The following is a 23,174-nucleotide window of genomic DNA, read 5'->3' on the forward strand; positions in this document are numbered from 1 at the left end:
GTAAAAATTTGATCAAAAAACTTCAAAATATTTTTTTTATAAATTTGGTAGATTTTTGGTAAAATTGTCTTCAAATTTTGGTAAATTATTTTTGGCACGAGTGGCAACCATGATTGGAAGACGGACAGACCACCATTGTTAGACAGTCCTAGTATTTCATCCTGATGCAGGAATATATGGACAGAAACCGATATTTCTTTATGTTACAAACAAAATGGCAAACTTGTTGTAAACTCCATTCTACGATGGCGAGTTTATAAAATGTTATGCTTCCTTAGAAGTTTCCTTTCACTTTTATAGAAATATGAAAAACTACAAATCTGTTTACATTAGTGAATATGTATTATGTACTTTATTACTAAAGTTTATATTAGAGTTTCTTTTATTAAATTTACACATAGAATTATGTATTGTTGGTGAAAAAATGAATTATATTATTATCTATAATAGATCAAGCATTTCTTGTAACGTCTACAGAATTCATTGTCGCGTATTCAGCAAAATGCTTAATGTTGTTGTTCCAAAGATTCGTGGATAAAATGTTTGTCCATAATAGTTCTCCCACTCTATATAAAAAATTCATATAAATATTGTGATACGATGTTATAGGGTTTCCTTAAGCGTACGACCGTTTATATCAAATCGGCCACATTCATGGGCATTTCATCAATCTGTGTCGAATAGTACTGTTCAATATCACGTAAAATACGAATATCATCGGATTTGACAAAGTTAATGGCTACACCCTTACGACCAAAACGACCCGAACGACCAATGCGATGGATGTATAATTCACGATTATTGGGTAAATCGTAATTAATGACCAAAGATACTTGCTGTACATCAATACCACGTGCCCACACATCGGTTGTAATAAGAACACGGGATTGTCCAGCGCGGAATTCTTTCATAATTTCATCACGTTCTTTTTGAGGCATATCACCATGCATGGAACTGACAGTGAAATTTGCTTCACGCATTTTCTCAGTCAACCAATCAACCTTACGTTTGGTATTGCAAAATATAACTGCTTGGGTTATGGTTAAGGTATCATACAAATCGCATAGGGTATCGAATTTCCATTCTTCACGTTCGACAGCAACGAAGAATTGTTTAATACCTTCCAATGTCAATTCATCACTAAAAGATAACATAGAAATATCGAGTTAGAGGTTCCTCCTTGGTAGATTTTTTCAAATTTCCAAAAACTCACCGTTTTACCAAAATTCTTATGGGATCTGTCATAAATTTCGATGTCATTTCCAATATTTCATGGGGTAATGTGGCGGATATTAAAACAACTTGTGTTGCAGGTGGCAAGTACCGATAAACATCGTAGATTTGTTCTTTAAAGCCCTTATTCAACATTTCATCAGCTTCGTCCAGGACTAACATGCGAATAGCTCGGGTACGTAAAACTCTTCGCTTAATCATATCAAATACACGACCAGGAGTACCACTAACAATGTGTTGACCATAATCCAATTTACGAATATCTTCACCCAAATTTGTACCACCAATGCAAACATGGCACTGTACATTCATCAAATCACCTAAGGCCAGAATAACCTTCTGAATTTGTACGGCCAACTCACGGGTGGGAGACAAACACAAAACCTGTGTCTCACGCAATGATGTGTCTAAACTCTGTAATATGGATATGGAGAATGTGGCCGTTTTACCCGTACCCGATTGGGCCTGGGCAATCACATCCCGCCCTTTCACAATGGGTTTAATACTACGCTGCTGGATTGCCGATGGTTTTTCAAAACCTAAAGTGAATGCAATAGTTGTTAAACTTTCATATATTTTAGTGTAACCAAATGTACATCGTTTTGCATACCATAAGCATAAATGCCTCTAAGTAATTCCTCCTTAAGATTCATAGCATTGAAACTGGGTATGACCTCCACATCTTCACTTGTCTCAAATTCTACGTTAGATAAATCTTCCGCAGCAGCTCCACCTTTACGTGCCATTTTTACTGTCTATGTGCTAGTGCAATATTACCAAGGAAATCCACAAGTTTTGATAATATTTTTTCAAATGTTTTAAGTTATTACAAATAAACACTATCCCAGCCACGAAAGAAAGTTTTTTTTTACAATGCGGTTTACAGGGTTGCCATGTCGATCAAAAGTATGAAATGTCACAAAGTTTGCTATACGCATTATAGCCCTAAATAAACGCGTTACACATTTGCTTGTATCATATCTAGGAGAAATGTACCATAAGAAATAGGTGGGTATTGATACCATGGGTAAATTCGTTAGCACGATGTTATCGATTGTTTACATATTCTCCTATATGAAATACATGAGAAAACTGTATTATTGTCATGTAAACCCAGGATTTGAGGTCCTGGTATAATTGTAAAGCCCGGTGAAAATTCCTATTACAGCCAATAATGCAGTGTTACCAAGTACATCTTATGCGAGACAAATTTAAACAATCGTTAAAATGTCTCACATAATTTATGTGGAAATAATTACAATGCATTTTTTATGCGTACACAGAAAAAAATTATTTCTCAATAAAATCTAAAACCTATACCCGATTTTGTGGGTCTAAAATACCAGTATATTTTCAATTTCAGACAAATCGGATAAAAACTACGGTTTCTAGAAGCAAAAGAAATAAAATCTGGATATCAATCTATTAGAGGACTTTACCAAACCATGAACCGATGCACGCTATTTTTTGCACACCTAAATACCTCAAGATTTTCAATTTCAGACAAAGCGGGTAAAAACTGAGGTTTCTAGAAGCCCAAGAAGTAAAATCGGGAGATCGGTCTCAATGGGGGTTTTACTAAAACATAGACCGATACTCACCATTTTCGGCACACCTATTTATGGTCCTAAAATATCTCCAGATATTCAATTTCAGACGAGTGAAATAGAAAATACCATTTCTAGACGCCCGAGTAAATGGTCATAACACATCTCGCAGATTTCAAATTTCAAGAAAATCAGATTGAAAATACGGTAAGAAGTAAAATCGGGAGATATCTCTATATGGGGGCTATACCAAAACATGGACCTATGCACCCCATTTTCGACACACCTATTTGTGGTCCTAAAATATCTCCAGATATCCAATTTCAGACAAGTGAAATAGAAAATACCGTTTCTAGACGCCCAAGAAGTAAAATCGATAAATCGGTCTATAACAAAACATGGACCCATGCACCCCATTTTCATCACACATATTTGTAGTCATAAAATACCTCTAGATTTCAAATTTCAGGAAAATCGGATTGAAAATACCGTTTTGTAGAAGCCCAACAAGTAAAATCGGGTGATAGGTCTATATGGGCGCTATACCAAAGCATGGACCGATAGCCACCATTTTTGGCACATCTATTTTTGAGCCTAAAATACCTCTAGATATCCAATTTCAGACAAATAGAATAGAAAAATACAGTTTCTAGACGCCCAAGAAGTAAAAGCGAAAGATCTGTCTATACCAAAACATGGACCGATAGGCACCATTTTCGTCACACCTATTTTTGAGCCGAAAATACCTCTAGGTTTCCAATTTCAGGCCAATCGGATAGAAAATAATTTTTAGAAGGTCACGAACCCAAATCAGGATGTCGGTTTATATCAAAACCTGGAGACATATAGCCCATCTTCGAACTTGACCTGCCTGCAAACAAAAAAAAGCGAATCTGTGTCAAATTGCAAAACGATAGCGCCATTATTGAAAGCTGTGCCGTGATTACAACAGATAGACGGACGGACAGACGGACAGGGTTATATCTAACCCAATTCTGAATATTCCCTGGGAATGATTTCCCTGGTAATTCATTTTCCCCGGGAATAAAATCCTCCTATTCTAAACAGTAGGGGAAGGGAATAACAAGGGATAAATAATTTAGAGTATTCGAAGTCAGCTGTTTAACTTAAATGTATATCCCATCCTGGTGCCTGCTTTTAATTTGTGATTTTTGACTTGAAATTACAGAAAAATTATGCATTTTCCCTTGATTTTTTTTTTTGGGAATTATTCCCAAAAAAAATGTTATCGTTTTTCCCTTTTATTGTCATTTGTAATACAATTTTTTTATATTGAGGGAGCCTTCAACAATACAAGAATTGAGAAGGTATTACATGCCCTAGAGAGAAATAGTGTGATTTTATTGTCGACTGGATGGGGGGGATGCTGCTTCATAGAAATATGGAATCGGTACTGGCAAACTCTGAAAGGAATGCGACTACGACAAGAGGACCATCCCAAGGTGGTGTGATATCACCGTTATTATGGTTACTCATAGTAGATGAGATTCTTACTTTTCTTCATGCCAGTGGGATAAAGGTAGTGGCGTATGCGGACGATATTGCTGTAATGGTGACAGGAAAATTTCTGGACACTATCTCAGATGTAATGAGTGAGACCTTGCAGGTTCTATCCGACTGGTCAGGAGGCTGCGGCTTGAGTGTTAACCCAAAGAAGACAGAGCTAGTGCTCTTCACTAGAGCAAGGAAAACCACCGGGTAAAAGGACCCACGACTTCAAGGGACGAGATTGAGTCTCTCCAAATCGGCCAAATACTTGGGAGTTATCTTGGACTCTAGACTGAACTGGCTGGAAAATACTGCAGTCCGTCAGAAGGAGGCCTATGCGGCACTCTATGCGTGCCAAAGGCTGATCGGGGAACGCTGGGGGATGAAGCCGTCCTTGTTCCATTGGCTTTTTACAGCGGTTATAAGACCCGTAGGCACCTATGGCTGCCACGTCTGGTAGACCATTACTAGACATCGTAACCATATACAGAAATACAGCAGGATAAACAGAACGGCTCTCATTTTTATGACTGGTGCGATGAGGACAACGGCTAATGCGGCTCTAGAGGTTTTAATGGGAATTTGCCCGCTGGATCTAAACATCAGGAAGACAGCCGAGGTGATACTCATGAGACTGAAGAGCTTGGACTTACTCGGAAACACGACCTGCAGGCACACGAAACTTGTCGCTTCAGTTGGGCAGCGTCTAAGGACGGACTATATGGCGACCCAGCATGTATACGAGGGCAAGCTAAGATTGATTTTCCCAAGCATAGATGACCGGGAGGAAAGGCGTATACTTTATGGAGATCTGAACATTTATACGGACGGATCGAAGATGGCTGAAGGCACGGGCAGTGGTATCTACTGCGAAGAGCTAGGGATCAGGGAGTCATATGGATTAGACTACGCATGCAGTATCTTCCAGGCGGAGGTACTTGCTGTCGCCAAAGCTGCTGAGCTCCTGTTGATGAGGCCGATATCCAGAAGCGATATCTCCTTCTTCATCGACAGTCAGGCAGCAATGAAGGCCTTGGATAATACGAACATAACGTCGGAGGTAGTCAGCCGCTGTCGTAGAGAACTCAGGGTTCTCGCTGAACAGCATAATATAACTCTGTGCTGGGTACCTGGACATTATGGAATAAGGGGCAATGAGGAGACAGATGTACTGGCTAAAGAAGGTGCACGCGGCACGAATAACATCGTCACGGACGTTTTCCCCCCGCTATCTTTGTATCAATGCTAAATATGATGAACTGTGGAAGGAACGAGAGACTTCCTCTGAGGGTTGCGAGCAGACCAAGCTGATATAGAACGATAAGAGTAATAGGAACTCAGAAATTTTAATGGCGATGAATAGAGAGGATTTGAGGCCATTGATAGGCATCATTACGGGACACGATACACTTGGGAAGCATATGGTAAGGATTGGCTTAATAGCCGGTGGCTACAGAAGTCTCTTACCACTTTCTGTGCCAGTGTCCGGCACTATCTTTTGGAAGAAACAAGGTAATGGGCTCCTTTTTCTTTCAGGACATTGCTAAGGTGCGTGACTGTGGTTTGAAGGATATACTCGCCTTTATCAAGGCTTCAGGATGGAAAACCTAGAGAAGCGTAAAGGAGTTATGACCGACCATGGCAGATGAATACAGATGTCGAAGAGGAAAGAGAAAACCACGATGAATCACAATGGACCATCATGGTCTAAGTGGACACCATTTCTCCGCATAAGGTTTTGGTGTCATCCTCCATAGCCTAACCTAACCTAATACCAATTTTTCCCCAAGGGAAAAATTTCCCATTTTCGAAGTTGGTTTAGAATAAGGGAAAAGAGAAAATTTTCCCTGGGAGATTTTGTTTAGAATAGGGGAACAGGGAAAAAAATCCCACAGAGTTGTTATTCAAAATTGGGTTACTCGTCTTAAAATTTCTCCCTAATTAAAACATATATACTTTAGACTAGAAATTATTACAATATTTATTCGAATAAATATTGTAATAATTTCTAGTTTAAATGATTTGGACATTGAACCAGCCTGCATTGATATCAGGCTAACATAAAAATAGCATATATACTTTATATAATCGGAAAACGATATTTCGATGTGTTATAAACGGAATGAAAAACTTATTATACCCCCATCACCATTCTATGGTGATGGGTATAATAATGGCAGGGAAACAGGGTGCTTCAAACCATTTCTTCCCATCTGCCGTGTGGACTTTGTACAATCACAACGAATAAATCCTAATCAATGCTTCTAGAATAGGCGTTGACTTTACCCCCCTCAAAAAATGTTTATTAATTTTTTATTTTATTTATTACAAAAACCATCTATACATTGGTAATGTCTTATAATTTACTACAAAAAAATGGTTAGAAAATAAACCATATAACTTAATTTTATATAATTATAAAACACATTTAAAAAGGGCAATTGATCGTTTTGTTTGTTTTTTTGTTTGATTTTTCAAAACCTATCTTATAGCTACTATTTAGATTTTGTTATTGATGTTGCTTTTTGTTTTTTTTTTTTTTTTGGATCAAAAGTTATTTTTATTTTCATATATTTTTTTTACAAAAAATATCACATCATTTTATAGGGTGTTTATAGCCCGAAAACAATTGGTTTGATGTTTATTTTTTGTTACGTGTAATAAAAAAAATGTTGATAAAAAGCATAAGCTTTAAAAATTAAAGCATTTAATTTCTTTATTACTACAGCACACACTTAATTATATATAAGAAAATATTACAACATATTTTTGATAGAATTGTGCAAGTAAATTCATCCCTTAATTATGTACTGTGAATATTTGGAAAATAAAAATTTCTATAAATTAAGAATATTTTTGGTGCAGTTGAAAAATCGAAATCTAATAATGATGAGAAATAGAAATCTAAAAAATATTTGTTTGGAATCTGGAATAGTCATTTACAGAGATTTATTTTATTCATTAGAAATTTTAATTAGTCAACAACAATTAGTCATGAAAAATTCTCAAAGTCAATAAATATATTGACTTTTAGGACTGAATAACAAATTACAAACCCAACCTGCGTAATACCTACACGCAGTAAAAGAATATTAACACCTCAAGCATGTTTCAAGAACATAATGGTATATTTGAACGGGGGCCATGGAACATTTTTATCGTTTCTCTCCAAGCAAAAAGATGCTTGCCCCAATTCAAATATAAAAATTCTGAAAAATGTCCTCAAATAACATTTTGTTCTTAAAACATATTTGGGGTGATCATATCCTTCTTTGTGTATACTCGATGGAGTTGCAATGAAGATTGCTTCTGAAGCTTCGATAGACTAGTTCCGTTTCGAATGTCAATATATGCAGTTGGTAAAACAATTCCCATTTCGCACTCAGTAAAAAGTAACGATTTCGAACAAGCCCTATTTTATAGATAACCCTATTAGGCAGTTTTGCCATGTTTGCCGAATTGTTCACAGTCATGCGATCTCCTATGCTTCTTGTAGTAAACAAATATTTCGTTAAAAATATATACAAACTATAAATTCATTAAAGTGAATTAGCATTCATTGTACAAGCCCATGGAAATATGGATTTCGGTAAAGGTATTCACCTTATAAATCTGCATCGTCTTATTATCCCATATTATGAAAGTATAGGGGATTTTCAACTATCTCTATTATGCGCTTTACAGACTATCAGTTATTCCGGACGGACGGATACGACTTGTCGGCGATGACTAAATAAGCGGTAAATGTATTATCGATCCCATAAACATGCAGCAGTATCGGTTATGCCTTCGGACTTAACTTATAATGTGCACAATATATATGAGATATGTTCGACACGAGCACTGTCGTCCGGAATAACCTGATAGTCTGTAAAGCGCATTAGGAATGCTTTGCTATGATGTCAGAGAGGCCTTGTTACTGTTTTTGCATTGCCTAGCCATAAGAAACACATGACCAAAGATTTATCATGATACGGGATATAAAAACACATCAAAAATTGTTTTATGGGCACCGTGTTATCGGGCAATGATGCTGTTTCATGGTTTGTGTGTTTCGAACACATAAGAATTTATACTGCATTATCGACAAGTACCAAAATCACGTTTTCATACGAAAAACTGTTAATACTCCATATAAAAAGGGTTCCCAAGGAATAATTACAAAATCTTTGTATTGAGCTTTATCGTACACATATTGAATATTATTTCACAGAAACGAACTTAGTACTAAGCCTTAACTGCAATACAACGTCCAAAGTTTTACGTGGCGTTATTTCATGCCCACTTCGGTTATTCACTTTTTTGGAAAACTATATTTTGTGAGCTTCTTTCTTATCAATGAGGGGCTGCCCTATAAACCTACCCTGAGAACCCTTTTTCTGTTCGTGGCCACCGTATGAATCGATGGCCACGTATGAAAGTCTAACGAAATTTCTGCTACCCATAAAAATACAAGACCGATTTATATTAACGATAATTCCGATACCTTTCGTTATCAATTGTTTAGAACCGTTCATGGGTCGATAACAACGTTAACAAGACCTTTTTTCTAGTATATATCCATATAAGTTTATAGCGTGTAAAGAAATGTGTAGTGATAGTTTGGTCATGCCTACTTTGCGGAATCTTAAATATTCCAAAAGCCCGGTATGCACCTCTAGAAAAAAAAGTTCATTTGAATATGACAATAAAGAGGGAAATTGGTGGAAATTACCACTGCAATAAAATATTCTTCAACATGAAAATGAAACATGTTCTTAAAAAATTTCGAAGAGTAGTTCAAGTCTAAGTTATATCCCATTGAGCTTAACATGGAATCGGGCAGCACTCAGTGATAAGAGAGAAGTTCACCAATGTGGTATCACAATGGACTGAATAGTCTAAGTGAGCCTGATACATCGGGCTGCCACGAGTGCGAACGGCGTTCCACATTGCAGTGAAACCACTTAGAGAAGCTTTGAAACCCTCAGAAAAGTCACCAGCATTACTGAGGTGGGATAATCCACCGCTGAAAAACTTGTTGGTGTTCGGTCGAAGTAGGAATCGAACCCACGACCTTGTATATGCTAGGCGGACATGCTAACCATTGCACCATGGTGGCTGTAAAATTATACGTCTTTGATGTAAATTTTGATATAACTTGATGGGTAATAAACCAAAGCAACTTTTTATTATTCTTTAAAATTGATTAATTAGGAAAAGTAATCGTGAAAAAGGAGGATTTTAGCGGCTAAACTCGAACTTAATACCCAAACAAAATTTAGAAAATTTTTAAACATTTTAAAAATTTTGCGAAAATACTTTCGATTTTTTGATTAATTTAATCAATTCAAATTCGACTATTTTTTTTTTTTTGCAAAACGTCAACGTTTCGATTTTGATTTCTAGACATTATAAAAATTTGTAAAAGTAAACTTTCGACTTTTTGCTAAAGTTCAGCATAAAAAGAGCTAAATTGCATTTCTACATCATTTCAAACTTCTGTAAATTTAAGTTCGACATTTCGATTAGTCGATTTTGACCAACATTAAAATTGAAAAGGCGATTTTTAAGATTCCAAAAAATCGCACTTTCAACTTTCTTATGGCAAAAATTTCGAGTAGTCGATTATCAACTTTTGTATTCAGCTCATATATTCGACAGAATTTCACCCATGTTCCGATATCCACTTCAATTCCACTTCCACTATTCACGTCAAATCCACGAACGTGAAAATTTGGTGTTCTTATTTCCACGTTCTTTTTTGAACTTTTCTGTAACCAGCTGGGTTGCACAAATTACCCAAAAATTCACTAAGGCGGAAATCAAAATAAGTGGAATCAATAGACTTATTATAATTTATTATTTTTTTTAATTAAAAATGACGCCGCTTTAATAAAACTCATGTATTAAATATAAAACATTTCAAATTTTTTACGCGAGTACTTTTTTTAACCGGAAATACACCCATCTTGGACATAATTCAACTTTCACCAAGTGAATTGATTTCACGAACAGAGAATGAAGCCGACCCATTTTTGTCGGCGGCGGCTTACACTAAATATTTGCCTCCGACGGCGGCGGCTTGACGGCTAAGCCGATAAAAAATTATCTATTCGGCGGCGCAAAATTATCTATTATAAAATCAATTTTAAGTTGTCCGAATTGTAATGAGATTAGTTGTACAACCAATCCTACAATCAAATTTACATTTCATTCCAATTTTTTGAAAACTATTATAGCAACTTGATGTAAAACTATTATAGCAACTTGATACTAATTCATTGAAGGTGGAAAGTTCAAAATTTTGGCAAAAACTATAACAAATATTATTAAATTTTTCTGATATAAATCAATATTTTAGATTAATTGGCGGCTAAATTTGAGTCGAGATGAGTCGACATATTCGGCGGCGTCTACTGCTAAAAACTGGTCGGCGACGGCTAAAATCGGCGGCGCGACTCGGCGGCTTCATTCTCTGTTCACGAAAATTCCGGTGAAAGTGGATTGTAGGACACGAAAATCGTGGAATCGATTCACATTCACCTGGAAGTGGATTTGGGAAAATGGGCATTTATGATGGAAAATTATAACTTCACGTACAGTTTTATCAACACCTATAGAAATTTTCTCTATCATATTTGTCATACAGATTCGAGTAGATCTAACCATAGACCCTATATTATATAGATGATCCACTTGTCTCCGGGGAAAAAAATGTCTCAGTTTCAAAAATTAATTTTCTGACATTTCGTTTTGATTTTTCCGGCATTTGCTTTTGTGTTGTTCGTAAAGAGCAATGCTGCTCAAAATTAAATTTCGTATTTTCGCGGTTTTGGTCACAATTTTTTTGTGCAAACATTGGCTTTTAATTTATTTATAAATCCTGTGGTGTATCGTCAACGTTCTTATTTTGTGTAAAATTGGCAAACTACAAAAAGTAAAACGAAAGAGAATGTAATTCTCCGGCATTTGCTGTTGTGTTGTTCGTAAAGAGCAATGGTGCTCAAAATTAAATTTCGTTTTTTGCGGTTTTGGTCACAATTTTTTTGTTCAAACATGAGCTTTTGAGTTTTTAATTTATTTATAAATCCTCTGGTGTATCGTTCTTATTTTGTGTAAAATTGGCAAACTACAACAAGTAAAACGAAAGAGAATATAAAGCGTGCTCTTATTTTCTTCGTTTATTCTTAATCTTTGGAACTGTCAAACATCGTTTGACACGGATGAACCATCTATATAATATAGGGTCTATGGATCTAACAAACTCCATTCAAGGGCATAACCATAAACCAAGAAATGTAGACATCTCAAATCAATTCAAAGTTTATGGCGATTTCGATTGGGAAAAAAGGTGCAACATTCTCGAAATTGATTGTAAAATATCAAGGACACTATCTTAGATTTTGGATCCGGTATCCCTCACAATATTAATATTATGCATTAACAATAACTTTAGAATGACAATATCATTTGGGCGAAAAAACAATGAGGGAAAAAGTAGTGTAACACCAAGGCAACATATTTTTTGCGAAACGAAAACGCCCTTAGTTCTTTGTCGGCGCACCGTAAATGGCGCTTTTCTTCTGTAAAATAATGATTTTTAATTTATCTATAAATTGTTTTTGTTCCTTTCTTAAAAAAAAAAAAACAAATACCAATATAAAATTCTGCATATCCACATCATTTTTAACTCAAATCTCTGTGAATTGACTTGAGACATCTATATATTTTTTAGTCTATAGTCATCTATATTTTCTTAGTCTATCTATCGATTCTCTCAATTTTTTTTTTTTTTTGAGAACAATAATTGATGTACAAATCAGTCAATTTGCATTTAAAAAAAAAATCGGATGTGAGGAATACTTTATTGGTTAATTTTTTTTTTTTTAATTAAAAAAAAATAAGAGCAGAAAAAATTAAGCAAAAATTAAAAAACGATAATTGATGTACAAATAATTCAATTTGCATTTAAAAAAAACGGATGTGAGGAATACTATATTGGTTAAAAAATTTTTTTTTTTAATTTAAAAAAAAAATAAAATAAAAGCAGAAAAAATTAAGGAAAATTTAAAAATAATTACAGAAGAAAAGGCACAAACAAAGGCCTTTTTTATATCGGTCTTTCTTGGTCTATGGTATAACTGAAACTGAAAATTTGTTGTTGTAACGAATGGTCACATTGGGCCAATATTTGACAGAAATCGAAAAAGATTTCGTTGCCACAGACAAACCATCGAACATTTTTAGCTCATATTGGATACATTACATCAAAATAGGAATATTTTCCAAAAGCAATATACAGATATTTCGAAAGTGCTTCAGAAAAAAAAGTTTGACACTCATTTTGGGCAAATATTTGCCTATAGTCTGACCATACCCTAATGAATATTTTTTTGTTTTTGTAAATGATTCCATTTTATGCACAAATATATTTTTTAAACAAATTTTTATACAAAAAAAAATATAAAATGCTTTTTAGGGATGTTTACGAAAATATAATAAGCTATATAATATTAAAAAAAAACACTTTTTTGTTCAATCATAAGGAAATAAAATCATATTTGGTTAGGTGGAGCTAGATGTTGGGTAAGGTGGTAAAATGACTGTCATTATCGATTGGTGAATATTCGAAATTAATAATTTCTTAAAAGCACTCAATCCATTTCTTTGTTAACATGACAATGAGCTATGATTAAATTCTAAATAGGATGTTTAGTAAACATTTTGCAGGATCACATATCAGTTAGATGAAAATCTTTTATTGGAAAGGTTTGAGGGTGGATGGGGGGAAGCAAACGATAATATAGCTTCTTCTTATTGGTGACTATGGATGTAGCTGTTAATTCTCTGAATGTAGGTCACCTTGAAAATATTTACTAATTTCCTCCACCATCATTACTATGGTCAACATTATGGTTTGATGCCTGAACCCCATTAACTTCGTGATTTACCCCATTAATAATCCTTGCATCCGCAATTGGAGATGAATTTACTCTTGGTGGTGAATGTGTTTCTTCGGCATGAAAACCATTTGTTAAATTTGATGGTTTTGGTTCATCACCTTCGACATCAGCCGCATCGTCATCATCATCCATATGATCGTCATGATTTAATAGTAAACCTTCTTGTTCATTGTCATGATTTAAAGGCATGACAGCTGCAGCAGGAGATGTAGGCTGCTGTGCGGCAGCAGCATTATTATTCCTTACAGCACCACCATTATGTATATAATTGTTTTCTACATAACCATCATTGTTACCATCATACTCACTTAAAGAACTTCGAGATGAGCTATTTCTCCTTCTTCGTGGTTGGCGATCATCTTCACATTCTTCATTATCACTGCTCGACGATGACGACGATGATGATGAACTTGAACTGGAATCACTTTCACTATCTTCACTTGAAGAGTCCATAGGGGTTGGTTGGCAAGCCGAACCTATGGGAGCAGCTGCTGAGGGTGGCGACGCCGATGCAGCGGCAGCAAAAGCTGCCGATCGCATAAGTTGAGAACGTAGATCTATGAAAAGAAAACAAAACGAAAACGTGTTTTTGATTATTCGCCCAATTTATATTTCAAAGTTTAATTAGAATAAGGGATGTATTTGTAACCATAAACGACTAACTAAAGTAACAGTTGAATGAGTAGGTCATCACAGTCACGATGTAGAACCAAAGATGCTCAAAAGCTTTTATCTCATGAGAAAAATTGTTTTGAAGATGCGTCGACTTTTTGATCGATTTTTCAAAATTTGGAAAACGTCCACTTATCAAGTTTTGGACTTTTTCGACTTTTGGAAAATCGAGTTATCGACATTTTCAAAATTTATAAAAATTGGCTTTCCGATTTTTTTTTAATTATGAGTTGCTGTTAAACCGCAAATTTAGATACAATTATTTTTAGTAAATAATATTCAGTGAAACCTTTTAGAATTGGACAACTATGGTCGTCCATATTTGGAACATGTCCACTTATTTTATTAGGGGTTAATTTTAAAACGAAAATATAGCAAAAGTGTCACGAGAATTACCCACTTTTGAGGGGTGTTGTAGTCTACAGATTTTCTCAGAGTAGCCATAGAAATATTTCCATAAATTTCCCCCCATTTAATTCAAAGTCAAATTCTCCACCACGTCGATTAGCCGATTTTTGCCTACATGAGAAGTCGATTTTAGTAAATTTTCAATTATATCAAATTTGGATTAGTCGAATTTAAAGATAAGAAAAAGTCGATTTCGAATCGTTTTGACAAAAATTCAATAAGTCGAAAAATCGATTTTTGACTTTTGTATCCCTAGTGGCGACTATGAGCGATACTCTTGTATCAGGTGATGATTTATTAAGTACTTTTTGGACCACCCACATATATAAAACATACTATGTATTGTGGGAACATATTAGTACTACATATATCTTTTTGGAGAACCAGCTTTTCAGGTTTAAAAAAACTAAAAAAATTGGAATTGAACTGTCAGCCTGGTATACTGTCGAGTAGCTGGGGTAACCCCTACCTACAATAACTTAGGACATGTCAAATTATGTCTCTTTTTTTATATAAACAAAAATACTATATTAAAATACTATACTATTATATAAACGAAAGTACTTACTATGATTTTCCCTTGTCAATTCCCGCACTTTTTCATCGAGCACTCGTATCTTAGCCATATATTCCGATGCCACACGTTGTATATTCAATTGTTGTTGCCTCTGATTACCCTGGTCCTTGGCATAACGATCTTCGATTTGCAGACATTCTTCAATTAATTCCTGTTTACTTAAATTCTCCAAACGTTCTACCCTGGCCTTTTCATAGACATTGGCAAATTCTTTTGTCAAAAACTCTTCTTCGTCTTCGGGTAATGAAAAGAAATAATTGTCTTCCGAATCCATGGAAAAACTGGAGTCACGTGTACGTCCAGATGGTGTAAAGAGAGCATTTGGGACATCAGCTAAATGTTCTTCCATAAGAAATTTATTTGTATTATATGGTACTAATGAACGAGAGCGTTGCAATTTATCGCGACGATTTCCAGCACCACCTCCAGACGAACCTCCACCTGGACCACATTTGCTATAGTTGAGACGTGGCATGGGAAATCTCCAATTATTTTTCTTGTAAGGCTTATTAATGTTCTTTGATTTTGGTTTGCCTCGACGATGTTTTCGTTTAGCTTTTTGTTGACCTTGAGGGAGTTGCTGCTGTTGTTGCTGCTGAACATTAACTGGAATTATTGAGCCATTTGACGGTCCATCCGCCTGCTGTAGCTTATCATTGGGCGATTTCGGTTGGACAGAAATTCCTGATGAACTTTCTAGAAATGTACAATACAATTAACAAATTATTCGAGATCTAAACGCAAGAAATGCATTTAAACAGTTGCTTTAATTGGATCATTTTAATCGAGGACACAAACAAATTTCCCTCAAGTCGGTTGAAAATTGCGCTTTCCTTGGCCCTAAGACGTCAAATTCTTGATACGATCGGTTTTTTTGGAAGATTTATGGTCATATTGACCGGCACGAATTTGGGCTATTCGCTCTTTAGATGACAAAAAGGAAGATCAAAGCGTGCTCTTTATGGGCGCAAAATGTTTCTAGATTCCCAAATTTCAAGCAAGTGGAATAAAAATTGCGGATTCAATGCCCCCAAGAATTAAAATCCGGAAACCAGTCTATATGGAGGCACGTGAACCGATACAATAAAATGTTGACAAAATTTTTTATAGAAATAAAATTTTGACAAAATTTTCTATAGATACAAAATTTTGACAAAATGTTCTATAGAAATAAAATTTTGACAGAATTTTCTATAGATATAAAATTTTGACAAAATTTTCTATAGAAATAAAATTTTGACAAAATTTTCTATAGAAATAAAATTTTGACAAAATTTTCTATAGAAATAAAATTTTGACAAAATTTTTTATAGAAATAAAATTTCGACAAAACTTTTCTATAGAACTAAAATTTTGACAAAATTTTCTATTATTGTTGGAATTTTTTCTATGACCAATTTATTTGTTTTAGTTTTGGATTTTTTTTTTCTAATAGGCTTTTTGGTCAGTAGTTTTTAATTTTTTAGTAAATAAAACGATGTGTTTTCATTTTCATTGACAAAATTTTCTATAGAAATAAAATTTTGGCAACATTTTCTATAGAAATAAAATTTTGACAAAATTTTCTATAGAAATAAAATTTTGACAAAATTTTCTATAGAAATGAAATTTTGACAAAATTTTCTATAGAAATAAAATTTTGACAAAATTTTCTATAGAAATAAAATTTTGACAAAATTTTCTATAGAAATAAAATTTTTGCAACATTTTCTATAGAAATAAAATTTTGACAAAATTTTCTATAGAAATAAAATTTTGACAAAATTTTCTATAGAAATAAAATTTTGACAAAATTTTCTATAGAAATAAAATTTTGACAAAATTTTCTATAGAAATAAAATTTTGACACAATTTTCTATAGAAATAAAATTTTGACAAAATTTTCTATAGAAATAAAATTTTGACAAAATTTTCTATAGAAATAAAATTTTGACAAAATTTTCTATAGAAATAAAATTTTGGCAACATTTTCTATAGAAATAAAATTTTGACAAAATTTTCTATAGAAATAAAATTTTGACAAAATTTTCTATAGAAATAAAATTTTGACAAAATTTTCTATAGAAATAAAATTTTGACAAAATTTTCTATAGAAATAAAATTTTGACAAAATTTTCTATAAAAATAAAATTTTGACAAAAGTTTCTATAGAAATAAAATTTTGACAAAATTTTCTATAGAAATAAAATTTTGCTAAAAAATTTCTATAGAAATACAATAATTGACAAAATTTTCTATAGAAATACAATAATTGACAAAATTTTCTATAGAAATAAAATTTTGACAAAATTTTCTATAGATATAAAATTTTGACAAAATTTTCTATAGATATAAAATTTTGACAAAATTTTTTATAGAAATAAAATTTTGACAAAAGTTTCTATAGAAATAAAATTTTGACAATATTTTCTATAGAAATAATATTTTGACAAAATTTTCTATAGAAATAAAATTTTGACAAAATTTTTATAGAAATAAAATTTTGACAAAATTTTCTATAGAAATAAAATTTTGACAAAATTTTCTATAGAAATAAAATTTTGACAAAATTTTCTATAGAAATAAAATTTTGACAAAATTTTCTATAGAAATAAAATTTTGACAAAATTTTCTATAGAAATAAAATTTTGACAAAATTTTCTATAGAAATAAAATTTTGACAAAATTTTCTACAGAAATAAAATTTTGACAAAATTTTCTATAGAAATAAAATTTTGACAAAATTTTCTATAGAAATAAAATTTTGGCAACATTTTCTATAGAAATAAAATTTTGACAAAATTTTCTATAGAAATAAAATTTTGGCAACATTTTCTATAGAAATAAAATTTTGACAAAATTTTCTATAGAAATAAAATTTTGGCAACATTTTCTATAGAAATAAAATTTTGACAAAATTTTCTATACAAATAAAATTTTGACAAAATTTTCTATAGAAATAAAATTTTGACAAAATTTTCTATAGAAATACAATTTTGGAAAAATTTTCTATAGAAATACAATTTTGACAAAATTTTATATATGTTATAAATAAAATTCTGACAATTTTTTTTATAGAAATACAATTTTGACAAAACTTTCTATAGAAATAAAATTTTAACATTTTCTATAGAAAAAAATGTCGACAAAATTTTCTATAGAAATAAAATTTCGACAAATTTTTCTATAGAAATATGGGGGCTATAAAAGAAACTGGACCAACATAAACGACATTTGGCAAAGCTCTTATTGACAAAAAATGTGTCTGGATTTTATGGCTTCCGGAATACGAATCGCGAGATCGATATACATTGAACGCCAAATTCTTATATTTAATTTAATACAAAGCGGAAAATGCGGAAAATCCCTAATTTATTATTAAATTTTAAAAATTATTTTCCACCTTTTTATATGAGTATATATCTAAACAAATTGCGCATTAAACGCAAAAAACGAATTAAGAATTCAAATACATTTTTTTTCTTATAAAACCGGTATATAGCTCTTACTAAAATTCTTACCATTCCGATAATGCAGTTTTGTAAATTTTTCGATGGGTGCAAATGCAAACAATCGTCTTGTAACTTTCGGTTAGTTTTATGGTGGTTTCTTTTCTTGTAAAAAAATGAGCACTTTTTTGCATTTTGCCCCTAAAATGTACTTTTTAAGATCTTTTCTAAAAAAAACAGACAAAAGTGCGAAAGGGCTTCGAATTCTATTGTGAAATTGGGCCACGCATAGTTGCGGGCTTTTTCAGCACTGCCGATAGACGAGAGTGCTGTGTTCTTTAAATTCTTTTCTGGCCCCTTAATAGATAGCATTTTTTGTTTGCTGGTAACGTTTTAACGTTTAAATGCGCATTCTGTACAGACATTTTCAAAATGCGCATTCTGCATTCCACTATACCGACAATTTTGATTACATATCGTTAAAACCGTTGTATGCCATGCTTCTTATGAAAGCAAAACGTAAAATACCAGTAACAATGTCTATAAGAAATGTCACTCCCAAAAAGATGGGTAAAACTCTCTTATCGATGTACGGCATGTTGAAGCAAACATTTACCATTAGTACGGTTTTAGACAACCATTAAAGAAATGTCAAAAGCACGACCTTCCCATATGGCAACCCCCCTAGAACAAAAATAAACTGACAGCTTAGCGACAAAACTACAGAAATATCGCACTATGGAAGCAAAACAAAAAAAGAAAACCATTTTTAACTGCAAATACTCGATTGTCGCCATTTGTATCAAACGGGGGTCTCATCTTCATTATCCTATTTTTTTGGTATATTTACCTGATTTTACTGCCACTGTTGTTGCATCCATTCTGAATTTATTGCAATTTTCTTTTTAGCACTTTGTAAATTCAATCAAATTTTTAACTTGCACAATTAATTTTTTTATTTATTCAGTTTACTACTTGAAATATTAATATCCAAAACTCCGCGACGGTTTGACTCTATTGCCATCATTTTTCTCAATAATAAAATGTTGTGTGAAAAGTTACAGTAAATAGGTAATCGGTTGCGATCGAAATTGATAATCAATTATCGATTTTCTAAAATCGAAAAATATCGATTGTTTTCGGTAGGTTAAATCAAAGCTCCAGCGTATACGTATTTAACAACGTAAAGAATTCAAAACACTTTTCCAGTTTTTGTTTTGTATCCTACTCGGACGAAAGCATTTGCTGCAATTTTGTGTATCACAAGTTCACTATTAAACAAAAATATCAAAATAGATCTCCCAACAATATTACAAAATTTATTATTTTTTGATTTATTTGCTTTTAATATTATCCCAATAAACACAAACGTTTGAAAAATGCAAAATTTCAACAATTTTTCAAACATTTTTTCAAAGGATTACGGTAATATTCAAGTTTAAAAATTGTTGAGAAAATCGCATTCTCAACAAAAAACAGACATTACACTCAACAGTGAAATTCAACACATTAGCAATAATATCTCAAGTGTTATCCTCAAATTGAAATGCATCGCTACTCAATAATTTGTCAAACAATTTTCGATGCGAGTCAAATTCAAAATTAACACCGTTGCAAATACTTTTCAACCTAAATTTGTATGAATGATGTCCCCACTTCAAATTGAAAGTCAAAGCCAAAATTCTATGAATTTTGTATAATCCCAATAAACACAAACGTTTGAAAAATGCTAAATTTCAACAATTTTTCAAACATTTTTTCAAAGGATTAGGATAATATTCAAGTTGAGAAATTGTTGAGAAAATCGCGTTCTCAACAAAAAACAGACATTACCCTCAACAGTGAAATTCAACACATTAGCAATAATATCTCAAGTGTTATCCTCAAATTGAAATGCATCGCTACTCAATAATTTTTCAAACAATTTTCGATGCGAGTCAAATTCAAATTAACATCGTTGCAAATACTTTTCAACCTAAACTTGTATGAATGATATCCCCACTTCAAATTGAAAGTCAAAGCCAAAATTCTATGAATTTTGTATAATTTATTAATTTTCATCAAAATAAAATATATAATAATACACTACACTACATAATACACTACAATACCAATTGATAAATAATAATCTTATTAAACATATCAACAAATAAGAACAAAAAAAAAAACAAATAACAAAACTTTAAATATCTTAAACATTATTAGTAAACACTTTTGCATTGATAATTCGATTTCCTTCCTTTTGGTGTCATAAAACAGCATTAACATTTATTAACATGCGGGCAATTTGAAATTAGGAACGTACTGGACCGCGTGTTAGAATTGATTTCCAGCAGAAGGAATTCACAAAATATCCATTTTAAACTGATAATAGCATATGAATTAAACTGACGATGTGATGCACATTTACATCCAGAAGTTGTTGATTTCAACAATTTGTTGCTTTTAACAATTTTAATAGCTTGCACTTGTAATGTTTCTGGAAACTTTTTCTTGTCGATAAGCCACTCATTTTTCATTGGTCAGCTTCTTAATGTTTGTAAGAATGTAGCATCCAAAGATTTTAGTTTTCTGCAAAGAGATTTAAATTTAGTGACTTCTCTAAAGTGTTGATTTAATTTTTCATATTGACGTACTAATTATTATAAACTATTTGAAGCAGTTCCAGTTAATTGTCCACAATTTTTTCATCGGCCAGCTTTTTAATGTTTTCAAGAACGTAGAATCCATAATTTCAGTTTTCTGCAAAGAGATATACATTTCGTGACTTCCTTAAAGTTTTATTTCATTTTTTATTTTCACTTACCTATTTTTATAAACTATTTGGTTATTTGTCTAAAATTTTCCATTTTTTTTTTTATTTCTTCCAATTGACCATGAACTTCGTTGCACAAAGAAGTATTAAAAACCACATGGTTTTTTCGTTGCATTTTAGGGTAGTGTTTTGTCAAAGTTTTCTCATATTATCTTCAACACCTTTTCAAAGATTTTGTCAACATTTTGGAAAATTTGAAGTAATTCGCAAACAATTTGAAGATGTATTGAAGATGAGCAGTTTTCAAGTCAAGTTGAATTTATGCTGAAAATTACATTTACCCTCATACTGAAAAGTTGTTGCATTTGAAAAACGCTCATCCTGTGTTTATTGGGGTGTAATATTTTTATTTTATTTATTTATATTTATTGTAAAAATAACCAAGCCTTTAGGCTAATATGAAGCCGAAATTCATAGAAACAGCTGATTTTTGGTTATAAATTAAGCTGTTTTTTCCCATTTCAGTCGATCGATTTAGCTCGATCTACAAACGGAAACAAGCTGTCAAGTTGAGAATATGTTGAGAAAATCGCGTTCTCAACGAAAAACAATTCAACACATTAGCAATAATTGGCTCAAATTGAAATGCATCGCTACTCAATAATTTCTCAAACAATTTTCGATGCGAGTCAAATTAAAATCGTGCCAAATACTTTTCAACCAAAATTTGTATAAATGATATCCCCACTTCTAATTAAAAGTCAAAGCCAAAATTCTATGAATTTGGTATAATTTATTCATTTTCGTCAAAATAAAATATATAATAATACCCCTGCCACCATTTCAAATTTCCATTTCATCCTCATCGCTACCACAGACTCGTGACACTACAACAATCGCCAACTGTGATGGGGGAAGCGTATGAAATGTACATGAATGTATTTGCCATCACTATTGTTACAAGAGCCATTTTATATTTTGAAAAATACCAAGCGCAACTAGCTTCTTATAATTTATTTAAATAAAAATGATAAAGAAGTGCTGAAAACATAGTTATTTCGCTTAAAATTGTGAATGGTGTATTGGTGAACAATTTTTGACTTTCAAAATGAAATAAAGTGATTGTTTTTTTCAGATATTTTAAAGACACGCTGCCTCCATAGAGAATAAAAACACTGGCTGATAGACGCTGCAACATGTATGTAACTTGTAAATCAACATCATTCTATCATTAATGAAAAAAATTATGTTAAATGTTTTGTGATAGTGGTATAAATGTTATATTTATAAGAATTTATAAATGTTTAATCAAATTAATAAACATCTAAACAATCGTGTTTTACTTTAGTGTTGGGAAAGTAACGAGTATTTGATTACAAGTACTCGTTACTGACTAATTTTTTGAGTACTCGTTACGAGAAAATGAGTACTCAATATCTTCAATGCCAGTTTTTTTCTTCTAACGGTAAGTAAGTTGGCGGTTTGGAAGTAAAATTCTTGACTTCTTGGAAAGTATTAATTGAAGTTTTCGAAAATCGTTTTATCAGTTAAAATGACACGAAAAGGATATATGGCTTCATATTTGAAGAAAGTGAAAAATTTATCTGATTTCTTAAAAACGTTTGCATTTGAAAAAAAAAAAATTGCATTGGGTGTAGGTGGGAGCTTTAATTTAAAGAATCACATGGATCACGTCTCATGCAAATAGTATGAATAATAATGTCGTTGATTTCAGCTGGTTCAATCCAATTGTTTTCAGAGAAGGGCCCAAGCTTATTCAAAAACCCATGGAAGATTTAAACATTGGGTCTCACGATAAAAATGATCGCTAAATATTTGTATCCACTGTCAATGGTGGATTTAAAAAGTTTGAAAATTGCAAGCATCAGTAATACACAATGCCATCTAGATATACCCTGACGAAAAAATACCGAATATTGAATACGAAGTTGTAATCTGCTTTTCTATACCGTTTTTAATTTTAAAAAGAAGAAAAAAAATTGCCCACAATGTCTTTTTTAATTTTTTTTTTAAAGTAACGAGTTGTAACGAGTACTCAATTCAAAAGTAACGAATAGTAACGAGTAGTCAAAAGTAATC

At 32.4% G+C, this 23,174-nt stretch overlaps 2 protein-coding genes and 1 long non-coding RNA gene across 3 annotated transcripts; all 3 read right to left on the reverse strand.

Annotated features, from left to right (window-relative positions):
• Positions 1-323: 323 nt before the first annotated feature.
• Positions 324-2,126, reverse strand: LOC142222214 (eukaryotic initiation factor 4A-III). Its single transcript, XM_075292229.1, has 3 exons — positions 1,844-2,126; positions 1,214-1,772; positions 324-1,140 (listed from the first exon to the last, which is right to left on the reverse strand). Exons 1-3 carry the CDS (start codon positions 1,977-1,979, stop codon positions 633-635), a joined length of 1,203 nt encoding a protein of 400 aa, XP_075148344.1. The 5' UTR covers positions 1,980-2,126; the 3' UTR covers positions 324-632.
• A 4,685-nt stretch (positions 2,127-6,811) lies between these two features.
• On the reverse strand, positions 6,812-19,357 carry Hexim (Hexamethylene bisacetamide inducible). The gene is made up of 3 exons (XM_075292230.1): positions 19,170-19,357; positions 14,883-15,587; positions 6,812-13,791 (listed from the first exon to the last, which is right to left on the reverse strand). Exons 1-3 carry the CDS (start codon positions 19,198-19,200, stop codon positions 13,148-13,150), a joined length of 1,380 nt encoding a protein of 459 aa, XP_075148345.1. The 5' UTR covers positions 19,201-19,357; the 3' UTR covers positions 6,812-13,147.
• A 989-nt stretch (positions 19,358-20,346) lies between these two features.
• On the reverse strand, positions 20,347-21,181 carry LOC142222216 (uncharacterized). Its single transcript, XR_012718279.1, has 3 exons — positions 21,126-21,181; positions 20,956-21,061; positions 20,347-20,890 (listed from the first exon to the last, which is right to left on the reverse strand). It is a non-coding gene; the product is annotated as an uncharacterized LOC142222216 (long non-coding RNA).
• Positions 21,182-23,174: the final 1,993 nt, after the last annotated feature.

This window comes from Haematobia irritans, chromosome 1, assembly GCF_050003625.1.
Source record: "Haematobia irritans isolate KBUSLIRL chromosome 1, ASM5000362v1, whole genome shotgun sequence".
NCBI lineage: Eukaryota > Metazoa > Arthropoda > Insecta > Diptera > Muscidae > Haematobia > Haematobia irritans.

What these genes read in the sequence shown, in the direction of transcription:
- LOC142222214 (XM_075292229.1), bottom strand. Translation starts at nt 1,979, where the DNA reads ATGGCACGTAAAGGTGGAGCTGCTGCGGAAGATTTATCTAACGTAGAA. An exon ending in TAGAGGCATTTATGCTTATG is followed by an intron (nt 1,773 to 1,843) that starts GTATGCAAAACG and finishes CATTCACTTTAG; the next exon opens with GTTTTGAAAAACCATCGGCA. An exon ending in ATAAGAATTTTGGTAAAACG is followed by an intron (nt 1,141 to 1,213) that starts GTGAGTTTTTGG and finishes GTTATCTTTTAG; the next exon opens with TGATGAATTGACATTGGAAG.
- Hexim (XM_075292230.1), bottom strand. Translation starts at nt 19,200, where the DNA reads ATGGATGCAACAACAGTGGCAGTAAAATCAG. An exon ending in AACAGTGGCAGTAAAATCAG is followed by an intron (nt 15,588 to 19,169) that starts GTAAATATACCA and finishes GTACATTTCTAG; the next exon opens with AAAGTTCATCAGGAATTTCT. An exon ending in ATTGACAAGGGAAAATCATA is followed by an intron (nt 13,792 to 14,882) that starts GTAAGTACTTTC and finishes TTCTTTTCATAG; the next exon opens with ATCTACGTTCTCAACTTATG.